General features: G+C 43.9%; 1 protein-coding gene across 3 annotated transcripts in view; it reads left to right on the top strand.

Moving 5' to 3' along the window:
- Nucleotides 1-25,862, top strand: part of ZNF423 (zinc finger protein 423) — a 310,604-nt gene that overhangs the window by 49,126 nt on the left and 235,616 nt on the right. For all 3 annotated transcript variants that reach the window (XM_083451817.1, XM_083451816.1, XM_083451818.1), the window contains exon 2: nucleotides 21,588-21,647. In XM_083451817.1, coding sequence (XP_083307943.1) covers nucleotides 21,588-21,647 — 60 coding nt within the window. The remainder of the gene's footprint in view (nucleotides 1-21,587; nucleotides 21,648-25,862) is intronic.

The following is a 25,862-nucleotide window of genomic DNA, read 5'->3' as shown; positions in this document are numbered from 1 at the left end:
ACAGAAAAGAATGTATATGGACTGTAGTCATTTTTCTTGACCCCATTAAATTTTAATGGTTAAATATCTTTCTAAAAAACTATGGGGTGGTATTTAGCCAAGTTTTGCTCAGGTGTGGTCCTGTTAAAAGTAATGGACCTAATTTAGTCATGTTCATTATTTTCAGTGGGTCTGCTTAGAGTAAAACTTAGTTGCTTTCTGCCCACTGCCTCTCCTGCTGTTTGAGCTGGTGGACAAAATGACAAAGCAAAGGCACCAGCTCAGAATTGGAAGTGAAGAACAATTAAAATAATTACTAACAGCAGTTTTTTTTGTGCGTGCACACAGAGTGAATGAGTTGATTTGCCTGCTAAATGCAAATGAACTGTAAACTCATTACAGGAGATCAACAGGAAAATAGCAGTAATGGATCTCCAGTAAGTTTTTTCAAAATCTTGGGGGCCAAACCAAAAAAGGCTCTGTTCCTTGTAGGAGAAATTGTAATCTTTCTGTATGATGTGGAAGACCTTTCTTAAAATACTTAAGGAAGAAGTGGCATCAAAGACTCAAAGCAGGGATGGGGAACCTGTGGCACTCCAAGTGTTGTTGGACTACAAATCCCATCATCCTTGACCATTGGCCATGCTGGCTGGCAGGGGCTGATGGGAGTTGTAAGACAACAACACCACGAGGGGCACAGGCCCCCCCATCCCCATCTCCAAGCAAGGGTAGGGAAATGGTGACCCTCCAGAAGTTGTTTGACTCTAAACTTCCATCTGCCCTAGCCAGCCTGGCCAATGGCCAAGGATGACCATTGTAGTTCTGCAGCATCTAGAGGACCACAGCTTCCTCATCCCTTGTCTTAGTTTTGTTTGCCAACCTTGTGCCCTCCAGATGTTTTGGACTGCAGAGGACCAAGTTGGCACAGTTGGCTCTGCAGACTAGATCCAGTTGAGTCTGAAAACTTGCTGGCAGTCAATGCCATTTTTGGGGCACTCTTTCCAGAGTCATAGGGGCACGGGTGGCGTGTGGGTTAAACCACAGAGCCTAGGACTTGCCGATCAGAAGGTTGGCGGTTCGAATCCCCACAACGGGGTGAGCTCCCATTGTTCGGCCCCTGCTCTTGCCAACCTAGCAGTTGAAAAGCACGTCAAAGTGCAAGTAGATAAATAGGTACCGCTCCGGCGGGAAGGTAAATGCATTTACGTACAGAAGCTGTACGCCTGCTCCCTCGGCTAATAAAGTGAGATGAGCGCCGTAACCCCAGAGTTGGTCACAACTGGACCTAATGGTCAGGGGTCCCTTTACCTTTTACCTTTACCTTTACCTCCAGAGTCATAACCCAAGTGGAAACTGATAGTTTTTGTGCATTTTTATTAACTAAACAGTGCTGTCAGGAAAGCTTAGCTGGCTATTATTGTTTTAAGCTACAGCACAGTCCAGCACAAGAGGAAAATGTCCACGGAAGCATACAGGAAGTCAGTCAGGAAATGGAGCAGATGCTTTATCAAAGGCCCCCCCTTTTAAATGCATTGTCTTGTTAAGGGGCCAGCACAGTTTCTGCAGTAAAACCCAGAGGAAGAAAAGACATTTCCTTGAGTGGGAATTGTAACTGTGTAGTATAGGACCCAATCCTAGTGCTCTGCAACGTCAGCCTTTGGGGCTTCTATCCAAGTAGTGCCTGTGAACATTCACACTGAATTTGGAAAATGTAGCCAAGAAGGAAAAGGTGAGTGGAATTAGGGGTTGTCTGCTTTGGCATAGTTGTGTGGAATTCTTACAACACCAGGGACTGCACGAGTCACTTGCACTGACTGTCTGGCTGCAATCAAGAAAACTCGTCACCTAGTTCTACATTCTCAGCCGAGCTTTTGTTCTTGTATATCATGGGTTGGGAACTGGGTCTGACTTGCAGGCTGAAACTGGTCCCATGGACCAGGTTAGACAGGTAAGCGGGGCCATCAAATGCCTTCAAGTTGACCCATTTTTGCCCACATGGTTGGAAATCAAACTGGGCAGGCAAAGCCATAGCCCACAAAGTGCCCCCCATCAACACTGTGCACAGGAAGGATGGGAGGGCTTGGTGGGCTCGAATAGTGCCTTGGACTGGTGGTTCCTATTGCTGGTGTACATTTGTCAGTGGCAGCTCCTGTGTTTTTCCATGCTTCAAAAGCTTCACTGCTTTTGAAGTTTGGGGATTTCTAATGCCATTTGTGGAACTGATGGGAGAGTTGGTTGCTGCATTAGTCCTGTTTTAAGTTGTTTCCCAGATTGTGGTCTGAGAAAGAAGCCTCTTGACATCTTTCTTCCCCCCTCTTTTCTGCTTTGTACACACCTGCAGTCATGGATTCTACTCTATGGCAAACCCAACAGAATGTACTAGGCTGGAGATCATTGGGCCTAGGGGATGAATGCAGGCTGCCCCCTCCCCAGCCTCTCTAGTCTGGTCCTTGGCACTCTCCCTGGCCACACCTCCTCTCCCCAGGATACCACTCCCACTTCTTGGCCCTGCTTTTCATTCTCTTTAAATGGTTTTGCCAGGTTGGAATGTGTACCTGATAAGGTCTTATGCTTGTCTGAAGGGAAGATAGAAGGAAGGATGTGCTGAGTGTACGTAGGAACTAGCCTCCTGTACAAATGCAAAAATTACGTTTGTCAGAAGGTTGTCCAGAAGGGAATGTGGCCATCTCACTGAAAATCTTTGCCACTTGGTTGTTCAAGGCACCAAAAAAGAGGTGGAGTTTCCACCCTCTTCTTTAGCAAAGGGCAGGTATTGGTCCCCTTCCATAACCCATCTACAGTTCATGTTTCAGAGTCTGGGCAACTCAGTAACATTACACCATGTGAGTTGTGTCTCATCAGGTTGTGCCTCTCTCCACTACCCTTTTCCAAAATATAATGGCAGACGTGAAAAGCCAAAGGAAACAGCCTGCATCCTGAACGACATCCTGTGTGCCATGGCAACACTCGCTTTTTGTTTGAGATTCCCAGCCAAGGGAACGGGATCCAGTCCACATGAAAATATAGTTTGCCTCGTGAAAATTACGCGCAAGTGATTTTTGCAAACCTAGGAGCTACGACCAAAAGCAAGCAGTCAGTTTAATTGAATTTGAATTATCTGGAGAATATGCCAATAGCGGTGATTTGAATTCATTTCAGTAATTTCAGGCTCACAGACCAACATTCTTCATTAATGATTACTTACTCCTTTAAAAACAACAACATGTGCTGATGATTTGTAATGATTCCCCCCCCCCCACACTTTTAAGAAATAGATATGTTTCGTAGTTGAGATGAAGTATAAACAGCAAATTGAGCTTGAATCTGGATGATGTGTTTGGTGTTTTAATCCCCACTCCTCTGGCGGTGGATTCACTTGGAGACCTCGTTTAAGACACATTCTCTCTCGGCCTCAGTTTTTCTTTACAATTGTTGTGTTAATTTATTTATTAGAATAATCCATTCTCCATCTTTCCACTTAACAGAGTGCAACTCAAGGAGGCAAACAACATTTAAATTCAAAGAGCATTTAAAAAGCAAATAATAATAATAATAATAATAATACAAAATAAGACATCCTTCAGCATTGAACAATTTAAAATCCTGCATTGGAGAGGGCTGGCATAGATGACCCTTGGGGTTCCTTCCAACTCTACAATTCTATGAAAGCAATGTGAAAACAACAAAAGTAGATAAGGGTGGCAGATAAGTTTTTATTGTCAGCCTGCTTAGAAGTGTTGAGGCCAATAAAAAAAATTCTGCAACAAACCCCCTGGAACAGAACTGTCTTCACCTGGTGGTAAAGGTAAAGTTAAAGGGACCCCTGACCATTAGGTCCAGTCGTGACCGACTCCGGGGTTGCGGCGCTCATCTCGCTTAATTGGCTGAGGGAGCCAGCGTACAGCTTGTGGGTCGTGTGGCCAGCATGACTAAGCCGCTTCTGGCGAACCAGAGCAGCACACGGAAACGCCATTTACCTTCCCGCCAGAGCAGTACCTATTTATCTACTTGCACTTTGATGTGCTTTCGAACTGCTAGGTTGGCAGGAGCTGGGACCGAGCAACGGGAGCTCACTCCGTCGCGGGGATTCGAACCGCCGACCTTCTGATCGGCAAGTCCTAGGCTCTGTGGTTTAACCCACAGTGCCACCCGCGTCCCAGCACCGGGTGGTAGGAAGGTAGAAAAAGTGTGGCCGAGTGAGCTTCCCATAGGATAGTCCCATATTTAGAGAACACAAAAAAGGTGCTCTGACCTCCACATAAGCATTGGGTGCAGTCAGGATAGTGATGGCGGAGGATGACATAAGAATAGCTCTGCCGGTCAAAGACCCATCTAGACCAGCATTCTGTTCTCACAGTGGCCAACCGGATGCCTGTGGGAATCATGAAAGCAGGATCTGAACACATCAGCAACTCTCTCCACCTGTGATTCCCAGCAACGGGTTTTGAGATACATGTACTTGAACACTTTTGGGCATATCCATTTTGCCTTCAGCTCCTCATGCTGCATTAAATGTTGCTCATGGGGGTCCTTTAGATCAGTGTTCTTTAATCTCGCTCCCCCCAGATGTGGGTAGACTAAAAGTCCCATCATCCACAGCCAGTTTAGCCCAGTGGTCAAGGATGATGCAATTTGTAGTCTACCTGCATCTGGGGACCCTAGGTTAAATAAGCTCAGGGAAAGGGGGAGGTTGACGCTACAGAGCCCAAGTGGAAAGTTCCCAGTGACTCTTTGGATCTTGCCCTACAGATTCCTAGAATTTGAAGGACGCTTAGTGGTACCTCTGGTGACAGCTGAGAGCAACATTTTATTGTTTTTAAATTAAAGGTATTATATTCTTCTCACCTGGCTTGCCTTGTCGTCTTTATGTAAGAACACTGGAAATGTGGGTACTGTATCTTCCTACCTGTACAGCACTCCTGGATAAGTCTTTTGTAATAAAGGAAAAAAGAATTATGTGAAATTAATTTAACCTTGCCCATAACAGTGGGGGGTGATTTACTCCTGTCTCTTATTATTTTCTAGTCATACTTAATGAAGATGGATAAGAGAGGTTGGCTTCTCTACTGAGTTAATTTGCCAGTCTTTCAAACTGAAGGTATTAAATAAGATGTATGTGAAACATCATTTGGATTTTTTGACAGTGCTTGTGTTCCTGTTTTGTGCTGCGCATTAAATCTTGGTGTGCTCCCCTCCCTTTCCTGCTGCTAGAACACATAAGGGTTGAAGGAAAGGGGGAAAGGCCTAGAATAAGATGGGGGAAACTATGGCCCTTCAAATGCTGCTGGACTCCAGATATTCCACCATTCTTGGTCATTGGACCAAAGGTGGAAACTAACATAGGTGTGATCCATCCCCTCTAACAAAGGCAGATCTGGCTTGTTCTACACATTGAGTAGAACTGAGGGGCTTTCCTTTCTCTCAGAACACATTATATAGTGTGTGTGTGTGTGTGTGTGTGTGTGTAAATAGGGAACCCTTTCTCCTAATGCTTTCCTCTGGTGGTGGTATTTTCCCTGCTCCAAGCTTTGATGAAGAGACAGCAGCTGTTCTCCTCTGCCTCTTAGCACCAGGCTTGTGGAACTGACTGCTACAAGTTGCAGCCTGCCTGTGGCTGTTTGTGTTCTTCTTGACAGTGTTACTGGTTCGTTCAGTCCTTTGCACATGGGGTTTTAAAAACTGAAATGGTTATTTAAAAAACAAACACAGCAATACTGTATCTTTTAACCTTATCCACCTCACAATTCCTTTGGACATCTAAGCTTTGAGAGCTGTGGTTGCCTTAAATTATGGTTTCAGAAGAAGTCGGAATCTGAATCCTTGGTTTGATCCTGGTTTAAGCAAACTATATTTCTTGTGTCGGAATGTCTTGGAACTGTGGTTTGTTTAAAATGGGAAGCAAAGGCTTCAAATTCATCCTGCAAGAAAGTACAGGAGCTCATGCCTGTTCATGTTGTCACTATGTTGTAGTGGTAAAGCATGGTTTCCCGTTGCATCTGAATTAGTCCAGAGTTTTCTGACCCCCCCCCCAAGATTTTCTTATATTTTGAAAATAGTCTAGTATAGATGCTCTGTATTTCCCTCCTTTTAAAATTATTATATGTTAGCTTTTTCCAGACTGATAAATTTCTTTTTAAAAAGAGTTTGTTAACATTATAAACCTGTGGATCATACTCCTTTTTTAAAAAATATTTTTGTAGGAAAAGCTCCTGCCGTGGTGTTAGAAATAATCTGACATCTTACTCAAATTGGACTCCAAGGTTTAAGAAAATATAGAGTGCAGGAGGCTTTGCTATAAATTCTCTGAGACCAATTTAAACGAAATATTCATTTAGGCATATAGAAAAATAGATTTTTTAAAATTGTGCTGTGCGCTATGAATAATAAAAGGCCTCTGATTAATCACTGATAGTAGCAATCCTTTCTGGTTTTTCATTAATTGTAACATTTTCTCCAGTCCCTTGAGATTTTCCAATCCCTCTAAATTGCAATGCAAACTAACTCAAATTACAAAGAGTGCTAGCATAATGTCCATCAATACAATAGTTCCCAGGTATGTGTTTGTGTGTGTGTGCACGTGCATGCATGGATACAGCTTTGTGCAAGATTTCTCTATGAGGCTCTTGCTTGCGACTCATTTACCAGAGTTGTATCGGATTCTTTATACGGCAGATTGAGCTGTTAGAATGGACCGTACGATTTCAGACCGCGGATGAGGCTATTGTAAAACCAAGTAGTGAAACCATAGCAAAGCTCCCCCATCATGAGGAAAACTAGTGAATGAGGAACAAATATTCTCACCCATCCTTGTGGTGCTAATTTTCTACTTATTGGGAGAAATTTACATAGGGATGTAGTTAAAGAAATGGACCTAGATCTGATGTAGAGTAGGGTGCACCTGTCATTTGTGTGTTTGTGTGTGCCTCTTTTCTGAAAAAAATACAATAAGGACATTAATTACACTCATCTCTGAGACACCTTTTCTCTACCACGTCATAGCACCAAATAGGTATGGTTTTAACTCTGCATTTTGTACAGCACATCTACACAAAATTAGGACTGCACATAGGCACTTGTGTGTGATTTATAAGGAAAGCTTTTTTTCTATTTTGGTAGCCCTCTGAGCTTGGAGGTGTGGGGGGTGGGGAATGCTGTTTTGCAAAGGGGCCATGATTTAGTTGTGCTTTGGTTAATTGCAAAAGGCTTTAATGCTACTACTACTAATGGTCTGAATATTCACCAGTAAGGCAAAAAAACCCGATAAGGACGTGTCCCTTCAGCGTTTTGCAAAACAAAGTAATGCAGATATCAGTAGCTGAGACACGACATGAAGCGTAAAGATAGTAAGTTTGAAACAGTTCTGGGAGTTAAGAATTTACATGTCTTTATTAATTATTAGATGTTATTAGTGTGTGACTAAGGAGCTGGGAAGCTCTAAGCGTTCTTTTGAAGTAGTGTACCCAAATTAGACTGCAAAATAAATAAATAAAATAAATCCAGTAATGTCTGCTCTAATGAATTTTTCTAAATACACAAATCACACTTTATTAAGGCAGTGGATCTTTTAACTGTAAAAATATTATGACTGCTACACTGGGGAAATCCATTTTGAATTATAAAACATTTTGGGCACTTTGGTTTTGTTTTGTTTTTTTTTAATTTCAGTGCCGGGGTTAGAAGTCTATTGTGACTTTTTTTTATTTATTAAAACAAAAAACAAAAACGGGCTGTAAAAATGTATCTCAAACCTCACCACCACCCCCCCCCCCGCCAGGTTTTTGCATGCATGCCAATTTCTGGAATGAAATTATCCCTATTTAAAACAAACTTGAATGTATAACAAGTTATTGAAATCTATTTATGGTAAAGTTAGCGTGAGGCACATGTTGTTAAGGAGTCATAAAAAAGAATTTAGTTTCCACTTTATGTAGGGTCTCATTTTCCCCTCCCTGCCTTATAAACTTGTTGTAGAAATACACATGTTGTAATATATCTCACAATCCTAAACACTTCATTTCTTTTTCATTTTAATTTATAATGTTAATGAAAAAGCAAATGCCATTTCCCCAAAATGCAATAAAGAAAACTTTCTGGAATTTTGAGTGACCTCCTCAGTGATATTTTATGGGAGGTATATATATATACAAGACTGTGCTTGCACATGGTGGTTTTTTATATGATCTAGTGGGACTGTTCATATACCAGAAGTTCATGATTACACATGTCGGCCTTGATTCCTTACAAGTGTTGAAGTTCCGGCAAGTCAGGCGCGTTTTGCGACTTGCGACCAGACTTGGCGACTGACATCTGCTGCAGTGTGAGTCAGTGCTGATACATTTGAATACTATGCTTGGGGTGGGGAGGTGTCTAGGCAAATGCAACCTAGGTTTAAAGGGCTATTTGGAGAATAGCTTATATATATGGGTTTCTAACACAGCATGTGGTGCTCTCCTGCCTCCAAGGTCTTTCCCTTGCACCAGGAGCAGCTAACTTTTTGTTGTTGTTGACCCAAAAGCTTCATTCACCCTTGTCCAGTTCTCTGAGGACCACACGGCAGCAGAGGGTAACAGCACTCCAGCTTCACTCTCACACAAAGATACAGAGCCACACAGCTGAGGACTGGGTGGGTGGGGTGTTATTGCCTCTTCTGCTCTTCTGATCTATATGATGGCAAAGGAGAGGGCAATTTCTGTCCCCATCAATGTGCTCTTGTCCCAGTTCTGTGTTTACTTTATTCTCCACCTCTTTTGCCGCTGCTGTAAAAATTGGTGGAGCAGGGGAAGAAAATGTTTGGAGAGGGGCAGATCAGGCCACTTCTGGGCCTCCTTGATATGAATGGGACAGCTCTGTGTGTGTGTTTGTCATTTTCTATGTCAAAGTAAGGGTGTTGGAGGATTCCATTGACAACAGGAACAGAAATGGCCAATTTCCCCCTTGTTCAGAACAGAAATCAGTCCCCACGATGCAATTGTTATTTGCTGGTGTTCATAGAATAATAGAACTGTAGAGCTGGAGGGAGCCCAAGGGTCATGTAGTCCAACCCCCAGCACTTTCGTCATTCAGTTTACTCTGTTCCAGTTCAAATGAATGCTCTGATCCAGCTTGAATTAAACCAAGAGTGGATGGAAAGGCTGAATGAAGGAGGATTTACTGGCTGTTGCAAAATAATTGTGTAAAATTTCACCATTGCAGACAGCGAGACAAACAATGTCTGGTGTAGTGGTTAAGAGCAGTGGACTCGTAATCTGGGGAACCGGGTTCGCGTCTCCACTCCTCCGCATGCAGCTGCTGGGTGACCTTGGGCCAGTCACACTTCTCTGAAGTCTCTCAGCCTCACTCACCTCACAGTGTTTGTTGTGGGGGAGGAAGGGAAAGGAGAATGTTTTAGCCGCTTTGAGACTCCTTCAGGTAGTGATAAAGCGGGATATCAAATCCAAACTCTTTTTCTTCTTTTGTCTAAAGCTGAACTGCAGTAGAATGGAAGCAGCGCTGCATGTGACAGAGCAGGGTGGAACAGAAATCTATGCCTTCTTACATCACAGTGCTGAAATAAATGGAAGTAGCAGCAGCAGCATGCTGAGTGTGGTGGAGCTGGTACACTATTTTTTTGGGCATGGGCGCTGTTGCTTATTGGGAGGGAGGGGCAAGGTGGTGGGGAGGTCAGTTGTGGTGCATCCATATTGGTAGAGCCACTCCAACACGCCTGCTGTTGCATTTGCACTGACCTCCCTGCCACCCCACCCCTTGCCTGCCTGGTAAGCAGCAATGGCCCACCTCCCAGAAAGTTAGCCTAGTGGCTCCGCCCTAACTCATTCAGCCACTTCTGAATGGAAGTAAGAGGTGAATTGAATGGAATGTAACACTGGGGTACAGAATGGGGCTCTGGATCAGGGGTTTAGGTTGTCTTCTCAAATATCAGGAAAACTCTCCCCCTACCCCGATTCACTTGAACGTGTCACGGAGCTTCTCTCAGCTTAACCTACCTCACAGGGGGGTTGTGAGGGTAAAATGGAACACGGATAGCCACCTTGAGTTCCTGGGAGGAAAGGTGAAATAGAAAATGTTACATGGAGACAAAATTTACTTTGTTTCCAAATGTCAAAGGTTCTTGGAACAGCTCCACAGTACCCATATTGTACAGAATCCTCTCTGTAGTTTTATTGTTCCTGTGTGCCATTTCAAGATGTGGGAGTGATGTTGAGGAGCTCTCCCATGTTGCAACCGCATTTCCCAAATGACTCGCCTCAGAGCAGCCCTGCAGACCTCCACTGAGGCTATTCTGGATTAGGCTGCATTCCAGATGCCACTTTACTTATGCTTCCCCTATCCCGTTCCCCCCACCCCCACCCCGTTCCCCATCCCACACTGTGGCTGGCTTTCCTTTAATGTAGTTAAGTTTTGCGTTTTAAATTTTTATTGCTTAAGAGTATATTGGCACACGCACAAGCGATGCAGACTCCCATTCCGCCCCCCCCCCCCGCTCTTTCTTTAAAAGCCTGTACTAAAGTCTAAGTTGATTTTGTTATTTGCTAGGCTTCAGTCCTGCACGTACCTATGTGGGAATAAGTCCCATGGAACTAAGCAGGGCTTACTTCAGAGTAGACATGCATAGGATTGCAATACATGGGACCTGAAGAGATTATACATGCAAATTTATACTCATTTGCACTCATTTTTGCTTTCCCCCACTTTCCTTAAGAAGAATATGTGTGTGTATATATATATATTTATCCTGGGAGATAGCATAATTAAAATGATGGCGCTGGGGAATATTAGCACTCTTTCGCGCATGCAGACACGCTCACATCAATACTACACTGTTTGTCAATCCAAAACTTGCAGCCTAATATAAATGTATGCTTACATGGAGGAAAGCTTTCTAGCAATTGGTGGGAATTTCTTCCACGCAATGGAATTTAGGATTATTGATGTCACAGAATGATATAATGCAGGGGTCAGCAAACTTTTTCAGCAGGGGGCAGGTCCACTGTCCCTCAGACCTTGTGGGGGGCCAGACTATAAGCTATCCCCCCCGACTCTCCCCTCCCTTCTCCATAGCGCCGGAAGAGCCCCAGTTGCTGCTTACATGTGTCTTGCGAGCAACAGGGGCTGGCAGCGGTGGCGGAGGGACGATGAGTGGTGCGCGAAAGGGCTCTGGAGAGGGGCTGCTTAAAATGGCAGCCGCTCGAGCGCTGCTGCTGCTGGCACCAACAAAGCCCAGCCCCCTTCCTCCTCTAGGCAGGGCGGGGAGAAGCCAGGAGAAGGCGCCGCTGCCGTGTGAGGGAGAGGGAAAGAACGGGCACTCTGGCGATCCACGCGGTGATTCCCGGACCGTCCGTGGGCCAGATCCAGAAGGCAATTGGGCCTGATCCAGCCTGCAGGCCTTAGTTTGCTGACCCATGATATAATGCATAAATGTCTTTATTTATAAAAATATTTATAGGCTGCTATCACATAGCATCTGCTTTCCATGCAGAATGCCCCAGGTTCAATCTCTAACATCTCTGGGTAGGGCTGGGAATTTCCCCTTGCCTGAAAAGCTGGAAAGCCGCTGCCAGTCCAGGTAGACCACACTGAGATAGATGGACTGATGGTTTGATTCAATATAAAGGCTGGCCCATTCATGAGGTAGACCAAAGGCACCTGCCTTGGGCAGTGGAATCCACAGGGTGGAAACCCATGGGCACCTTGCCTATCCCCACTGGAGAATGGAGAAGTGGCAACAGCAGGTTCTGTGTTCTGGCAAGATCTCGTGGAGCTCTTGTGGGAAGCCCGTTTCATGTTTCTCCAGATGCTGCACCCACCCACCATGGGAGAAGCGAGAAGAAGTGGCTGCCACTTCCACTGACATCTTGCAGAGCTCTCGTGAGATCTTGCCGGAAGCTGCTGTGGCTACATGAACCTGGAAAACAGGGTTTCGGTGGGGGACAGGGAGTGGTGGCGGCACCTTCCTGCTTTGCTTCAGGCAGTGGAATGGAATGGGCTGCCCCTGCTTTCACCTTCCTTATTTACTTGGGCTGTGTTTGGGATGCAACCTCACTTTCCCTCTGAGCCCATGCCAGTCACCTTGGATATCTAGGCCCAGTGCTATTTTTCTAGAAAAAGAGGTGCCGGAACTCACCATGAACACCTCACTTGTTCTCTAAAAATGGCAAAGGTGCCCACCTGAGAGGCGCCAGAACTGAGTTCTGGTGAGTTCAGGCTGAAGAAAAACCCTAGTCCTTGTAAAGTAGGTCCCACCCTCGAGAGAATCAGGTCTTGCTTTTCAGAGGCCCTGACCCACTGACTGTCATGTGAGGGGTGGCCTTGGCTTGTCAATGCCTAGGGTTGGCGCAATGTCATCTGGTTTGGTGTTGCTGTGCCCCTTCGGCTGATATTGCTAGTCCATTCTGGCCTAGTAGTGATTGGGCTCTGGACCAGGATGGACCATGTCCAGCTTTGCTTGTGTTGGAGGTGCTGAATCAGCAGGCCTGCCACTTTCAAAAAGCCCCTTCAATTTGCTGGAGGAAACAGCTGTCTGGAAAGCTAGTCAGGAAAAAAGTGGTCTCCCCCCCCCTTTTTCCTGTGCTATTTATTTATGGATTAATAGTTGGGTAATAGAAAAGAAAATCTTTACCTTCCAGAGATTAGCAGTAAAGTACGAGGTATATGTATGCATGGTTTTCTTTTCTTTTCCTTTTTTTAAAAAAAGGCTGAGGTGTGGAAATCTGGGTGAAGATTGATTTATAATTCCAGGAATGATTTAATGGGGCTTTACCGTTGAACAAAATTGTAACACTTTATATCATTATATTTTTAATAAGAGGCAAACAGAATGGAATTGGAAGCTTGTCGTGGGCTGAACTTGTTTGTATTCTCCCCCACCCCTCATAAGTAAGTTTAGCGAAAGTTTATCTGTGGGAGCAATTCATTAATAAACTGGGAAAGCAAAGTCTGGTGGCTCACACCAGTTTTGCCCTTCAATAATAAGAGTGCTAGAATGTGCACAATATTTGTATTGCTACTGGGGCATATTTTGGACTGGATTGAGTCCAGTGGCTTGTGGCTTCCTAGCAGACATCACCAGTATACAGGGTTTGTTTATATTATTAATTATCGTTACAGTGCTTTCTGTGTTCTCAGCCTTGTAAAAACTTGTGTTAAGTTGTGGGTGACCAAGACCACCCATAGAGATTTATGGCTTGGGATCTCCCACATCAAAACCAAACCCTCTCCCCTTCTCCACTGTACCATGTTGTTCCTTAAAAGCACTTTCATAAAAGGCTAAGAAGTTCCTTCAGATTGTTGTGGGAGAGCAAGAATACTGTATTGTGAAGCTGGCATGAAACCAGCAGCATAAGTGTACAGATGAAGTGTGCTTGTTTTGTTTAACAGTTGGGTGAGGGGGTAGGCCTGGAGAACTTGTGTCCCCCTAGGTGTTGTCAGATTCCTGTCATTCTCAGCACTGCCAGTGGTCAAGGGTGATAGGAGATGTAGTCTAGCAGCGGTTGGGAGGCCCTAAGTTTTCTATCCCCAGTCTCAAGAACTATTCTCCCTGATAGGCTATACTTCTAAATATAGTTTTTCTTTTCAAATTTGAGGGATTGGTTCAAAAATGCACCACTATCCCTGTTTGCATGGTACATTCCTGGAGGGACTTCACCTCGTGAGCTGGGAGTGTTTGGCTTGGCTCTTACTTACATATCAGATTCATTTTTATGAAGGAAAATGTATGGAAACTGTGGCATAGGCCAAAGTTTCTTGTTTGTCGCTCCCAGCAGGCCAGAGCAAAATGGGAGTGAGTCAGCAATGTGAACTACTATTATGGTCTCATTCGTGGTCAGGCATAAATTATGATATGAGCTTCAGCCCTTTGTCAATTCAGACACACACCAAACCATAGTTACATGTTCTTAAACCATGGTTTAGCATAATGTCTGAATTTGAGTCAAAGTCGCAGTGATTCTGATTTCTTCCCTTCTATGTCTGGAAAGCAGGAAAGAGACAGATTTCTGTGGAATACTAATGCCCTGGAGGATTTAATGGCCCATAATTTGATCTTCTCAGCATAAACATGCTAGTGTTGTTTTTTGTTTGTTTGTTTGTTTGCTCGCTTGTTTGCTGCTATTATAGCTGTTGTTTCTTCCTTGGATTTCTTTCTTTCTGCCCCCTCCCTCTCCATTTAGTCTAAATTAACTGTAAGGACCAGTCCTATCATTGGACAATATGAGGGGGTGCCTTAGGCAGCAGATTCTGAGGGATTTGGAGCAGGCAGGTGTGTGCGTGTATGCCTCCTAAGATAGCTGGCTCAAGTATGTTGGAAGATCCTTCCCATTCCCTGTATTGAAGTAACATTCAGTGGCAGTGTGGTTTTCTGAACATGTGTTGGCATGGGGAGGCATCACCTTGTCCTTCTAACCAGGCAGCCAAATGCCCTGGACCACCCCTGCTAACTTATTGTGTGTGTGTGTATGTGTGTGTGTGTGTGTGTGTGTGTGTGTGTGTGTTTCACCCCTACCTCCTTGACCAGGCTTCAGCTGCCTGGATTTCATATCCTCTTCCTCCTCCATTCAGAAAGCTGGTTTATGCCAACAGAACAAAGCATCCACCAAATCTAAGCATCTGCCCATCCCCATTACGACTTTGCTGGAGAACCTGTGTGAGTTTAGGCTGTGAACTAGCTAAATAAGCTGTGTAAAATGCTCCCCCCTTGTCTTTTTTATGGGTTTGCTCAGCCATGAAAGGGGTGATGCATAATGGTCCCATTAAGGAGTGGCAGGGAAAAACTGGCAGAGGGCCACGGCTCACACTGCGTCTTGCAATGAGGTTTAGGAAAATGCCCGATAGCCTGTTCTTCAGCTCTCCTCCAAAAGCTAAAGAGCAGTTGAGCTTCGAAGGAGAGCTTACTGACCGGAGATTCTTGAACCTGAAAGTGTCCTTAAATCAAGTGATGTATTGCCTTTGCTTGCAGATGCTGTGGCATTTCTGTCAGGCTGTTAGCTATGTGCTGGCCTGCTTCCCCCTCCCACTTCAGCTCATAGGGAAGCCTGAGACTGCAGTGGTATGGGGTGGACTGAACTGGCAGAGGTTCTCTGCTCAGCCCTAGGGGAGAGCAATAGCTCAGTGGCAGAGCCCATGCTTTTGATGCAGAAGGTGATACGTTCAATGAATGGTAGAAATCAGGTAGCAGATGATGGGGGGAAAAACGTCTCTTGAGACTCTGGAGAGATGCTGCCAGTCAGACTCAGTATAAGGCAACTTCATGCATTTTATATGTCAGGGTGTTGGTTGGCTATATTCATTCATTTAATGTTGTTTATTTAAAAGCATTTCTAAATCACTGAATAGTGAAAATCTCTTAAGCACAGAACATAGAAACATTGCATCATAAAAACAATGTAAGGATACAATATAAAAGGTAAAGGTAAAGGGACCCCTGACCATTAGGTCCAGTCGTAGCTGACTCTGGGGTTGCGACGTTCATCTCGCTTTACTGGCTGAGGGAGCCGGCATACAGCTTCTGGGTCGTGTGGCCAGCATGACTAAGTCACTTCTGGCGAACCAGAGCAGCACATGGAAACACCATTTACGTTCCCGCCGGAGTGGTACCTATTTATCTACTTGCACTTTGATGTGCTTTTGAACTGCTAGGTTGGCAGGAGCAGGGACCGAGCAACGGGGGCTCACCCTGTCGTGGGGATTTGAACTGCCAACCTTCCGATCAGCAAGTCCTAGGCTCTGTGGTTTAACCCACAGCGCCACCCGCGTCCCAAGGATACAATATAAAAACCAGTAAAAGAGTTTTAATTAAAGAAAGAAGCAAAACTCATTAAAAATATGAATTCTGTAACGATAGTCACAGAGACAAAAAGAAATATCTTTGTAAGATGCCTGAAGTAACTGATGGATAATTCCTCATGTATGTTTTTGCAGAATTGGTTATAAGCTGTCACCTGGACGACTTCAGGTATGTTCACCTGAAAGTACCATAGTTATCCAGGTCTACCTAATGTAGTTCTGCAATCTGTGTACCAGCAGCACTGGGGAAGTGTTGGTGGGTATTCCTTTTGTTAGTTGTATTCAACATATTCTTAAGCCACCCTCCTCAATAAGTGGGCAAAAGCTACTAGCCTTCAAAACGGTTTACTAGCCTCTTGGGGGGTTAGCAGAGGAAGGTTGGAGAGCTCTCTTTGTCTTGCAGCAGCCTGCTGGATTTCTATGCTGGGGGAGAGGGGGGTTTCTCTCCCTTGTTTCTTTGCTGTGCACAGAGGAAGGATTGGGTCATTCGTCCTTCTCCTGTGCCAGCTCAGCCACATGGCTACATGGAATTCCATGTGTTTCCTTGCATGCAATTCCTTCTGCTACTGCTTAAGTACAAGGCTTCTTTAAACACAATGCTTGACCAATAACTGAATCTATGGTAAGGATTGAGAGAGGTGGGAATAATTTGTTTGCTTCACGTTTTAATTCAGACCTATCAAATTCTCACTTTCTGAACCAATGTGTAAAGTGGGACACTTTGAAATTTGCACCTTTGCAGATTTTATGTTGTAGTTCTCCAACCAGATTCAGAATCCTAACACCCCAAACGTGTACATTAGTTGAAATAAATATGAAAAGATACTCAAGAGTGTATGCATTAGGTAAAATCATGCAGAAAGACTACATATATTAGGAGAAATGTGCATGGAAAATGTGTGAGTTTTTCATGTGGAATTTTTAACACAAAACGACCGTAAGAGTGTGGAAAGGGAGAGAACTGAAATTAGAGGTTGAAAAAATGAGGAACAGAAATTGAGAGATCCATCCATTCCTAACCTATGGAAGACAATATGTGCAATATAGATCTTTATCCATAGAGGGTATCCAAATTAAGGGCCTTCTACAAAAAGCAGAAAGCTGAAAATAGCCCAAGGGCTCTGATTACCAGTAAAGTTAAAACAGCCACACATGTAAAAGAGTAGTGTAAACTAGGTAATATGTGGTGACAGTGGCAGCAAATCTTGTGATGCATTTCTACACATTGGGAGTTTCATGAGGTGTCTGGTGTAGCATATAAGACTCTGAGCAGAGACATTCCTGGGAATCTCTCTCCTCATGAAAGAACCCGACCTAGTTTTGCAATCTGTCAACAGCTCTGGGGAAGTGGTGTTGAGCAAGGTGGTGTGGACACGTTTTTTTAGCTGTCCTGGTTGTGAATGGAAGGAATCTTTCAAATGGGTCAGAAGTCTTTTTGGAGACTGGAGTGGGGAGAGGTTGTTGTCCCTTTGAAAGGAAAGACTCTTTCCTAAAAGCAGATGTTTCGGTCCTGACAGGGGAAGGGCTTTAATATGGCTCCCATTTAGCTGAAAAGCTAGAGTGAGGCAGTCATGCTTGGGCGATCCTGGAACAGCAAGGGATAGTTGGACAAATCTCAACACTGGCTATGCCTTCCAAACTGACCATCTGGCTGAGATTTCTGGATCTAAAAAGCTCTTTTATTTTATCAGTTGTACAGAAGACCCTCACTGCCATAGAAGGACAGCAAAAGCTGCTGTTAATTATGCTCTCCCCGTTGATGTAAATGCCTGTGAGAGATCAGTGGTAGAGCACATGCTTCATGTGCAGAAGGTCCCAGGTTCAGTCCTCGGCATCTCCAGGGAGGGCTGAGGATGACCTCCTGAGACCACAGAGAGTCACTGCTGGTCAATGTCGACAGTCCAAAGCTATATGCAATAGTTGCCAGACTTTCATAACTAGGCAGTTTCCTATTTTCCTGTGACTTGCAACTATCAGCAAAACACAAACAGCTGAAAATAAAAGTGAAACGTGCAAGAATAAAAACTGAACAAGCCAATAAACACATTGACTAACATTAATTTGAAAGCATCTTAAATACCTTTAAAAGCTGGAGGGGATAGACTTTGCTGGTCATGTAGAAGGTATCAGAGATGGTGGACTTGCACAGTGTTTGGGGTCTACCACAGAGGAGGCCCCTTTCCTCTGTAGCCTCTCGCCTGGTCTCAGAAGGCCTGTGGATATCTGAAGGTGATCTAAACGGGCACACCTAGCAACTCAGTTCTGTACCTTTTAAGAGGTTCCATGGTCTCTTTTTCCTTCAATAAATGCCTGTGTCCATTGCTGTGCTGTGAGCAGAGTGGCCACCATGTTTGTGTGTTCCCAAGAGTCCCATGCTTGTTTTCATTCATGGATGTTTCATGCTGCAAGTAGCTAAACACATGAATAACTTGAGTTGTTGCAGGTAACATTCTTGGCCTGCATTTTTTTTGTCTTTTAGTATGCCTGTTAGGCCTCATCTGTGCCTGAATAGTGCCAAGGAAAGACCAGTCATTGCTACATTTTTAATTTTATTTTATAAAAAAACCCCAAACCCTTACTTTTCTCTTTTACCTTTCAGTCACATTTCTTTGTCCGCAGCCAGTGCCTGTGTTAAGTCATGTGAGCCATGACTTCACCCACACCTCCCAGTTGGCCCCCACCAGTTACTGTATTGTTGGGGGTACCAATTGGACACCAATATGGGGAAACACTTCAGTTGTGTTCAGCAATATCTCTTAGGCCATAGTCACACCACACATTTTAAAAACTACACTTTCACTTTAAACAGTCCTATCTTCCCCCAAAGAAGTTTCAGAAGTTTCAAAACGGTAGTTTGTTAAGGGTGTGGAGAGTTGTTAGGAGACACTTATTTCCCTTCCAGACCAACAATTCCCAGAGTGGTTAAAAAACACACAAAACCTCTTTCTAGGGAATTCTGGGAATTGTGCCTTTGTGAGGTGAGCAGGGGTCTCATAACCGTTTTCTGTATTCTTAACGAACTTCAGCTCCCAGAATTCTTTGGGGGAAGCCATAACTGTTTAATGTGTTATCATAATGTTTAAAATGTATGGTGTTAGTGAGAAGGGCGAAATATTACCGCTTTCCTCCAAAGGCGAAAAGTAAATGGAAAAGAGAACAAAATACATCAGAGTCTCTCTCTCTCTCTCTCTTTGTCTCTGTGTGTGACCTGACTTTATATGTGTGTCAAAATCATAATTTCCCCATTTGGATGACTTGCTAGTAGCTGAAGATTAACGTCTGATTTTATACATTTTCTGAGCAGCGGAAGATCTGAGTCCCCATGGCTGCTTCCCACACGACTCCAGTAATGTTTGTAGGATAGACAGGGAGATCAGCATAGAGAAGCAATCTCACCAATGTTGTCCCTAACCCCAGAGCCCAACGGTGTTGCCACTGGAAGCAAACAATTAGTTTCTTAACCTACCTGCGATTCCATCCTACCAATGTTAACCAGAGTATATGAGATCAGCCATGGGGGAAATGGTTCCTGTACTACTCCAGGAACCTAAATTGGCCTTTAGTTTCAGACAGATAGTCTGCTCAAAAAGAACATTAATTGGAGTTGTTTAGAACTATGATAGTAAAGTTGTTTTCTGTCTTTCTCGCACCCTGGGTTATTTTCTGTGTTAGGGTTGTGAAAGAAAGCTCTTTCACATATATGCTCAGGAGGAAAGCCAAGCACACCAATGTCGTGGCAGTCTGTTGAAAAGTGTTTAACTTTGCTTCGGAGGTGCTTCTAAAGCACTGTGTCTTTCTTGCAGTATTAAAGCTGAATGACCCCTCTGCTTAAGGACTATAGCAGTTGAGGTGTCTGCCCAAAGTCATGCTGCTGATGTGAAGTTCTGCAAATTATCATGCATGGTTATCTGTGTTTACTGTTAGCACTTAGATACCATTTCCTCTAATAGTGAACTGTGGTGGTTGAGTACCTATTATTTTGGGAGTGAAATGGGGACACCCAAAATAAGGTAGCAGCTCCTACATACTTGGGGGATACCTTTGCAATACATAAAGTACAGAAACTTGTGGACCAGAATAAAAAATTTCCCCATTGTTTTTTGTTCATCATGGTTCTGAACAGCAGTTAGTCAGGCACTCGCCCTCCCAATACAGTTTTGTTACTATATAGCAGGATCCCCAACGTAAGAGGCTAAATATTGGTTTCATTAAAGAGTTGAAATTGTTCAGTAGTTCTGCCATAAAAATACTCTTCCATCAAAAGTCCATAAATTGCAATAGTTGAGTATTGATTAGAGTACATTGGACATTTATCATTCATATTAAAAAGTCTGTTACTTTTGTTCCAATTTCTTTTTAACCCCCTCTGCATCAATTTGGTAGGTTAGCAACAAGGTTGTTTTGGGCCCATGGGGGAAAGTGGGGCAATAGGCTTCTAGGAAATAAAACAAAATTAATCTAAAGGCCATAACTGCTTTAAGGTCTGATTTCTCTTTCTCTCTATATATAAAATGTCCATTATACCCAGTTGAAATTGTGTGTGTGAATAAACTTTAAAGTGTTGCCGTGGCCCATATGGTAGAATCACAATTTGAGGTTCAGTTAAGAGCCAGAGTGTCTTGTGATCCAATAGCTTGTCTGTATATTTCCTTTGCAAACAGATTGGACTTTGTATTTGAATGTAGTAAAGCTTCCTCTAAACTTAAGCAGCCAAACTGGCATTTTGGCTACTGGTTGCTCTGGCTTTGCTGAAGGGATACCAGTTCATTTGAGATGCAGATTGATGGGGACACAAAAAGCTGCCTTGCATACAGTCAGATCATTGGTCCATCGAAGCTTTTGTCCCTGCTGACTGGCAGTAACCCTGGAAGGTTTCAGACAGGGGTTTTCCCCACCTCTGCCTGAGGACGAGAAAGACTGAACCTGGGACCTTCTGCATGCAAAGCATATCCTCAGGCACTAAGCTGTGGCTATCCTGATTGGAACAAAATGTGCAAAGTATCTTTAATGCAGGTCAGTTCCAAAATTTTGTGCAGTGCAGCTAAAACGGTTCCCCTTCCCCCCAATAGTTACACTATTAAAGCACAAAACAGTAAGGCTTGAACATTTGCACAATACACCTGAAGACTTGCTGGGCCCACTGGGCTGAAATATTGATATGGATCAAGGATCTGATCCCAGCTTCATTTATCCTCAGTTCTCTCTGAGTGATCTGAGAGTGTGGGTGGCCTATCTTACAGGGTGGGTGTGAGGACGAATAATTCCAAAGTGGCTTCAGTGCTCCCCCCCCCCAAAAAATGGTTAGGGATACTCTCATTTTGAAATACTGCCCCTCAATGAGGCCAAACCTAGATTCACAAAATGTTTAGGGATATGCGTACCCTTGCATCCCCTCAGAAAAAAACACTGTGTAGCTTGCATACTTGAAAGCACTGTAGGCAGATTTTAATAATGACTTGGGTGGGTCTCCGGTCAGACTTTTTTTTTTGTTTCCATGTGAGCACATTACCAAATGTAATTGCAGAAATTCTCAGTTTACCCCCCTGGATTTCCTGTGGTGTAAGGCAAGGGTATCAAATGTGGTGCCCTCCAGATATTGCAATAACTTTTCCATGGAACAGGCTTTCCCAACCTTTTTCCATCTCAGTGTTGTTGGACACCCTTCACCATTGGCCATGCAGGAGCCCATGGGAGTTGGAGTCCCACCACATTGAGAGGGCACCATGTTGGCCACTCAACAGGTCAGCTGTTTTGAATAATGTGTCAGGTCCGTTTCTCTTTTTCCCTACCCCCTGAAACTTACTGTACTTTTCTTCTTCTTCTCTCCTCAGTTGAAGAAGGCGAGTCATCGGATTTTACTTTGAACTGGGACTCGTCCGTGACCCAATCAGGTAAAGGTGGTGGTTGTTTCATACAGGAAACTGTTTTTTGTGTGTGTTGCATTCCTGCCTTTACTCCCAAACCTATCGGTTGCAACTCAGCTTCTTAGATTGGTTCCATATGTCCAATAAAACCCATTACATACAAAGACTAATATACTCTTATCCTCCCAGGAGCCATTCTTCCTTCTGGTGGGCACATTGAATCGGGTTATGACTTTCTCAGGTATGGCTGCTTTGAAGTCTCCTGCCATGGCCACCACTGGACCTTCATTCCAATATAATTATAAAAAAGTGACCTTTGATGGGATTCCTCCCCCCCCCCTTTCAATCTCAGCGATGTAACGTTTGTGTGCTTTCTGTTTTTTGGGAGAAATTGCAAAGCGGCGGAATGTGTCGCTGTTGATGAATTGATGATTGGTTCATTGGTAAAGGGCCAGGGCTCGCTTTTCTGATGATGTGCAAAGGCTTTGAAATGAAGATAAAGTGTAACGACATTCGAGGTTCTGTGTGCTGGCAAGGTCCAGGACTCCTTCAGTAAATAATGTATTGTAACGGGGTTCTTTGGGGGGAAATCGTTTGGCTCTAATGGTAATTAAATTTTTCTGCGGGTGCAGGGAAGGTGAATATGAATGTACAGTAGAATCCAAACTTGCTATCTTTTTTTAAAAAAACAAAAACACCCGCCCCCCAATAACCTCAGAATGGCTGCAGATCAGGAATAGGTAACATGGTTGCCTTGCAGATGTTGTTGGACATTTTTGTGGAGTGACCTCTGTTACAAGGAAAGGTTGCAGTGTTTGGTATTCTTTAACTATACAGAAAAAGCAAGTAAGGGACATGTCAGAAGTCTATAAAATTATGCATGGCATGGAGAAAGTGGATGGAGAAAATATTTTCTCCCTCTTGCAAATAATACTAGAACTTGCAGTCATCCAGTGAAAGTGAATGTTGGAAGATTTGGGATAGATTAAAAAAAGGTACTTCTTCATGCAGTGCATAGTTTAACTATGGAACTGAGACAGGGATGGCCACTAACTTGGATGACTTTAAAAGAGGAATGGAAGAAATTCATGAATGATAAGGCCATGTTTTGCCTTCACTGTCAGAGGCATCGTGTTTCTGGATTCCTATTTCTGGATATAGGAAGGGAGAGTGCACTTGACTTTGCAGGCTTCTCACAGACATCTGGGTGGCCACTGTGAGAACAGGATGCTGGACTAGAGGGGACATTGGGCTCTTCTTATGTTCTTATGACTACAACACCCATAATCCCTGGCCATTTGCCGTGCTGGCTGGGGCTGATGGGAGTTGTGGTCCAAAATATCTCACATGTTAGCTGCTCCTGCTGTACATGGCACCAAGAAGTGGCAATGGAGGCAGTGGAAACACCCACCTCCGTCATTATTAACACTTAGGGGGAACCTAAAAACATTCCTGTATATACAGGATTAAAGGCAACCTTGAAATGATTAGCTGTGAGGATATTGCGAACTGTTTAAAAATGTTTTCAGTATTTTAATTCATTGTATTTTATATTTTAATTGTTAGCACCTTTTTTTGTTTGCTGCTCTGGGTGGTTTTGGGAGGAAGGCCATTAAAATGAAATCATTGGCCATGATGGTGGATATATTGAACCTCCATGTTCAGGGGGTAGTTATGGCTCTGAATAACAGTTGCTGGAGAGCATCCTCTGGAGAGTTTTAGGGGGTTCCTAGGGGCATTTGCTCAGGCAATATGAAAACTCAGGTCTCATCCACAACATTTATTTACTTATTTATTAATAAAATTTGCACAGTACTTTCAAGTGTTTGAAGCATTTCACCTGGAATCTGATGCACAGCACTCTGTAAGGTAAGTTGATATTATTCCCCATACTGCAGATGGGGGATGTGGTTGAAAGAGAGTAGCTTACCTGTGGCCACCTAATGAGTTGGTGGCAGGAGCAAGATTCGAAATGGAGACTTCCTGGTTCACAGCTCTGTTTCTTAGCTACTGTATTAAACCAGCACTCCAAGCTACCTCTCATATGCCACCTTTGAGGGCAAGCCCTTCCAGGGAGTCATTCTTTTAAAGTCCCTTTCATCTCTACATTCGTGTTTAGTAGAGTTGCATGACTTGCAACCCAGAATATGGTTGCCCCTTCAAGGTGCAACCCAGTGAGTCCCTTTTTATTTCCGTGGATCGGTTTGCCTGCCAGAATGCAAAGCGGCTCTTTCTCTTTTTCTGAAAGGAGCACTTGCTATGAATCAGCGCAAAATTGTTTTTTTTTTTTTTTAACTTGGGTGGTTCCAGAAAGAAAGAATGCAAATGAATGCCTACTTTGTGATTTTTCTTTTCTTTTCTGGAATTGTCATGGTGAAGAGCACAGATTAGTTTTGGTTTGCTAGAAAATATTTTCCTATGCACACATTCTCCTCTAAGGATCTTATTTTTCAGTTTATGCAAAGCATATGCTGCAGCATATATTTTCCTGGGCCACAACTTCCCTGCACCCGGTATGGCTGTGTTTGAACAACTTTTTTTTACCGTTCTTTTGATGGCGAGTATTTCTGCTCTGAAAACCAACTGCTGGCTGTGAGACAGAAGGCCCCTTTGTGCCTGGAGCTAACAGTGCATTAACAAACAAAATACAAAATTGAAAAAACTTCTGGGTCTCTTACTGGATCTTAATTTCAAGCAGTAGAAGACCAGATTCTCCAGCTACCTTGAATTATATTGAGTGACAGGCAAAGCAACACAAGGATATGGGAAACCCCCTTGCCCCAATTCAGAACACTCCAATTTGGGTTTTGGAGAACGTTCTTGAAATCTGTGTTCCCCTCCCTTTTTGGATCAAGGTGGCAATCCCATGCACACCTAATTTGGGAGTAAGTTCTATTGAGCTCACCAGGACTTGGTTCTGAGGAGAGAAACATGCACTATAAGATGTACCAAATGTAATGCCCACTCTGTTCACTTCCACGCCATACATTTATAGCACATTTAACACATAATTTAAAGAATCTTGGGAAATGTAGTTTGCTAAGGGTACTGGGAATTATAGCACTGTTGGGGGGGTGTAGAATTCTTCAGCTCCCAGAATTCTTTGGGGGAAGGCCATGTGCTTCAAATGTATGGTGTGGGTGTGGCCAATTTTAGAGTAATAGAATCATAAGGGACCACAAGGATCATCTAGTCCAACCCCCTACAATGCAGGAATCCTTTGCTGAAATTGGGGCTTGAACCCATGCTCTACCAACTGAGTTATCCCAGGAGAGCAACAGAGCTGCCAGTGTTTTTTCCTTAGATTTCTCTCATTGTGTGGGAACTGTTGTGGCATGACTTCTTCTCGCGTCACCAGAGTACCAGGCCGCTGGAAGCTGGGGCCAACGGTGCAGGATGATGTTGTGGCCTGGGGTTCACCCATGAGGCTGAGAACTTACTGCGTCACCCAATGTGGCATGCGAAGGAGATGTGATGCAGAAGAACTGGTGAATGTGAGGAGGAGGTTCACCCTCATTTGTTGGCCCTCTTTGTTCAGGACAGATGAAAGAAAGTTCTTCTTCCTGGAGCACATAGTTATTAAACTATGGAAGTTGCTCACACAGGAGGCAGTGATGGCTGCCGACTTAGATGGCTTTAAAAGAGGAATAGACAAATTCATGGAAGAGAAAGCTATCAATGGATATGAACCATGTTGGCTATGCTCCGCCTCCACAGTTGGAGGCAGTAAGGCTTCGGAATACCAGTTTCTGGAAACCACAGGAAGGAAGAGGGCTCTTGAGCTCAAAATCTCCTTGCTGGTGTTCCACAGGCACCTGGTTGGCTGCTGTGAGAACAGGATGCTGGATTAGATGGGCCATTGGCCTGATCCAGCAGCCTCTTCTTATGTCCTTATTTACTGCTGCTGTTATTATTATTATTATTATTTATTCATTTTGTATGTTCTTTATAAAACTTAACAGTAAGGCTGGCTTTTTGGAACTTGCAGGTTCAGGAGCAGACTATCTCTGTTTGTTGGTTTCTTGCGGGTGGGGGTGGGTGATCTGCCTTCATGCCCTGCTTATCCGCTTCTTGGAAGCATCTGATTGGCCACTGTGGAAAACAGGATGCTGGACTTGAGGGATCTTTTGTCTGATCCAGCAAGGCTGCTCTTGCGTTCTGTGACCTGCATTAGCTACACAATTCATAGCAGTGATTGGCGAAGTGCAGTGATTGTGCAGGCTGCAGAAACCAAGCCCCTGT

Source organism: Podarcis tiliguerta (assembly GCF_965153285.1).
Source record: "Podarcis tiliguerta genome assembly, chromosome: 8".
In the NCBI taxonomy this organism is placed as follows: domain Eukaryota; kingdom Metazoa; phylum Chordata; class Lepidosauria; order Squamata; family Lacertidae; genus Podarcis; species Podarcis tiliguerta.
Note: the sequence above shows the minus strand (reverse complement) of the source record. Positions and strands in the feature narration are given on the sequence as shown.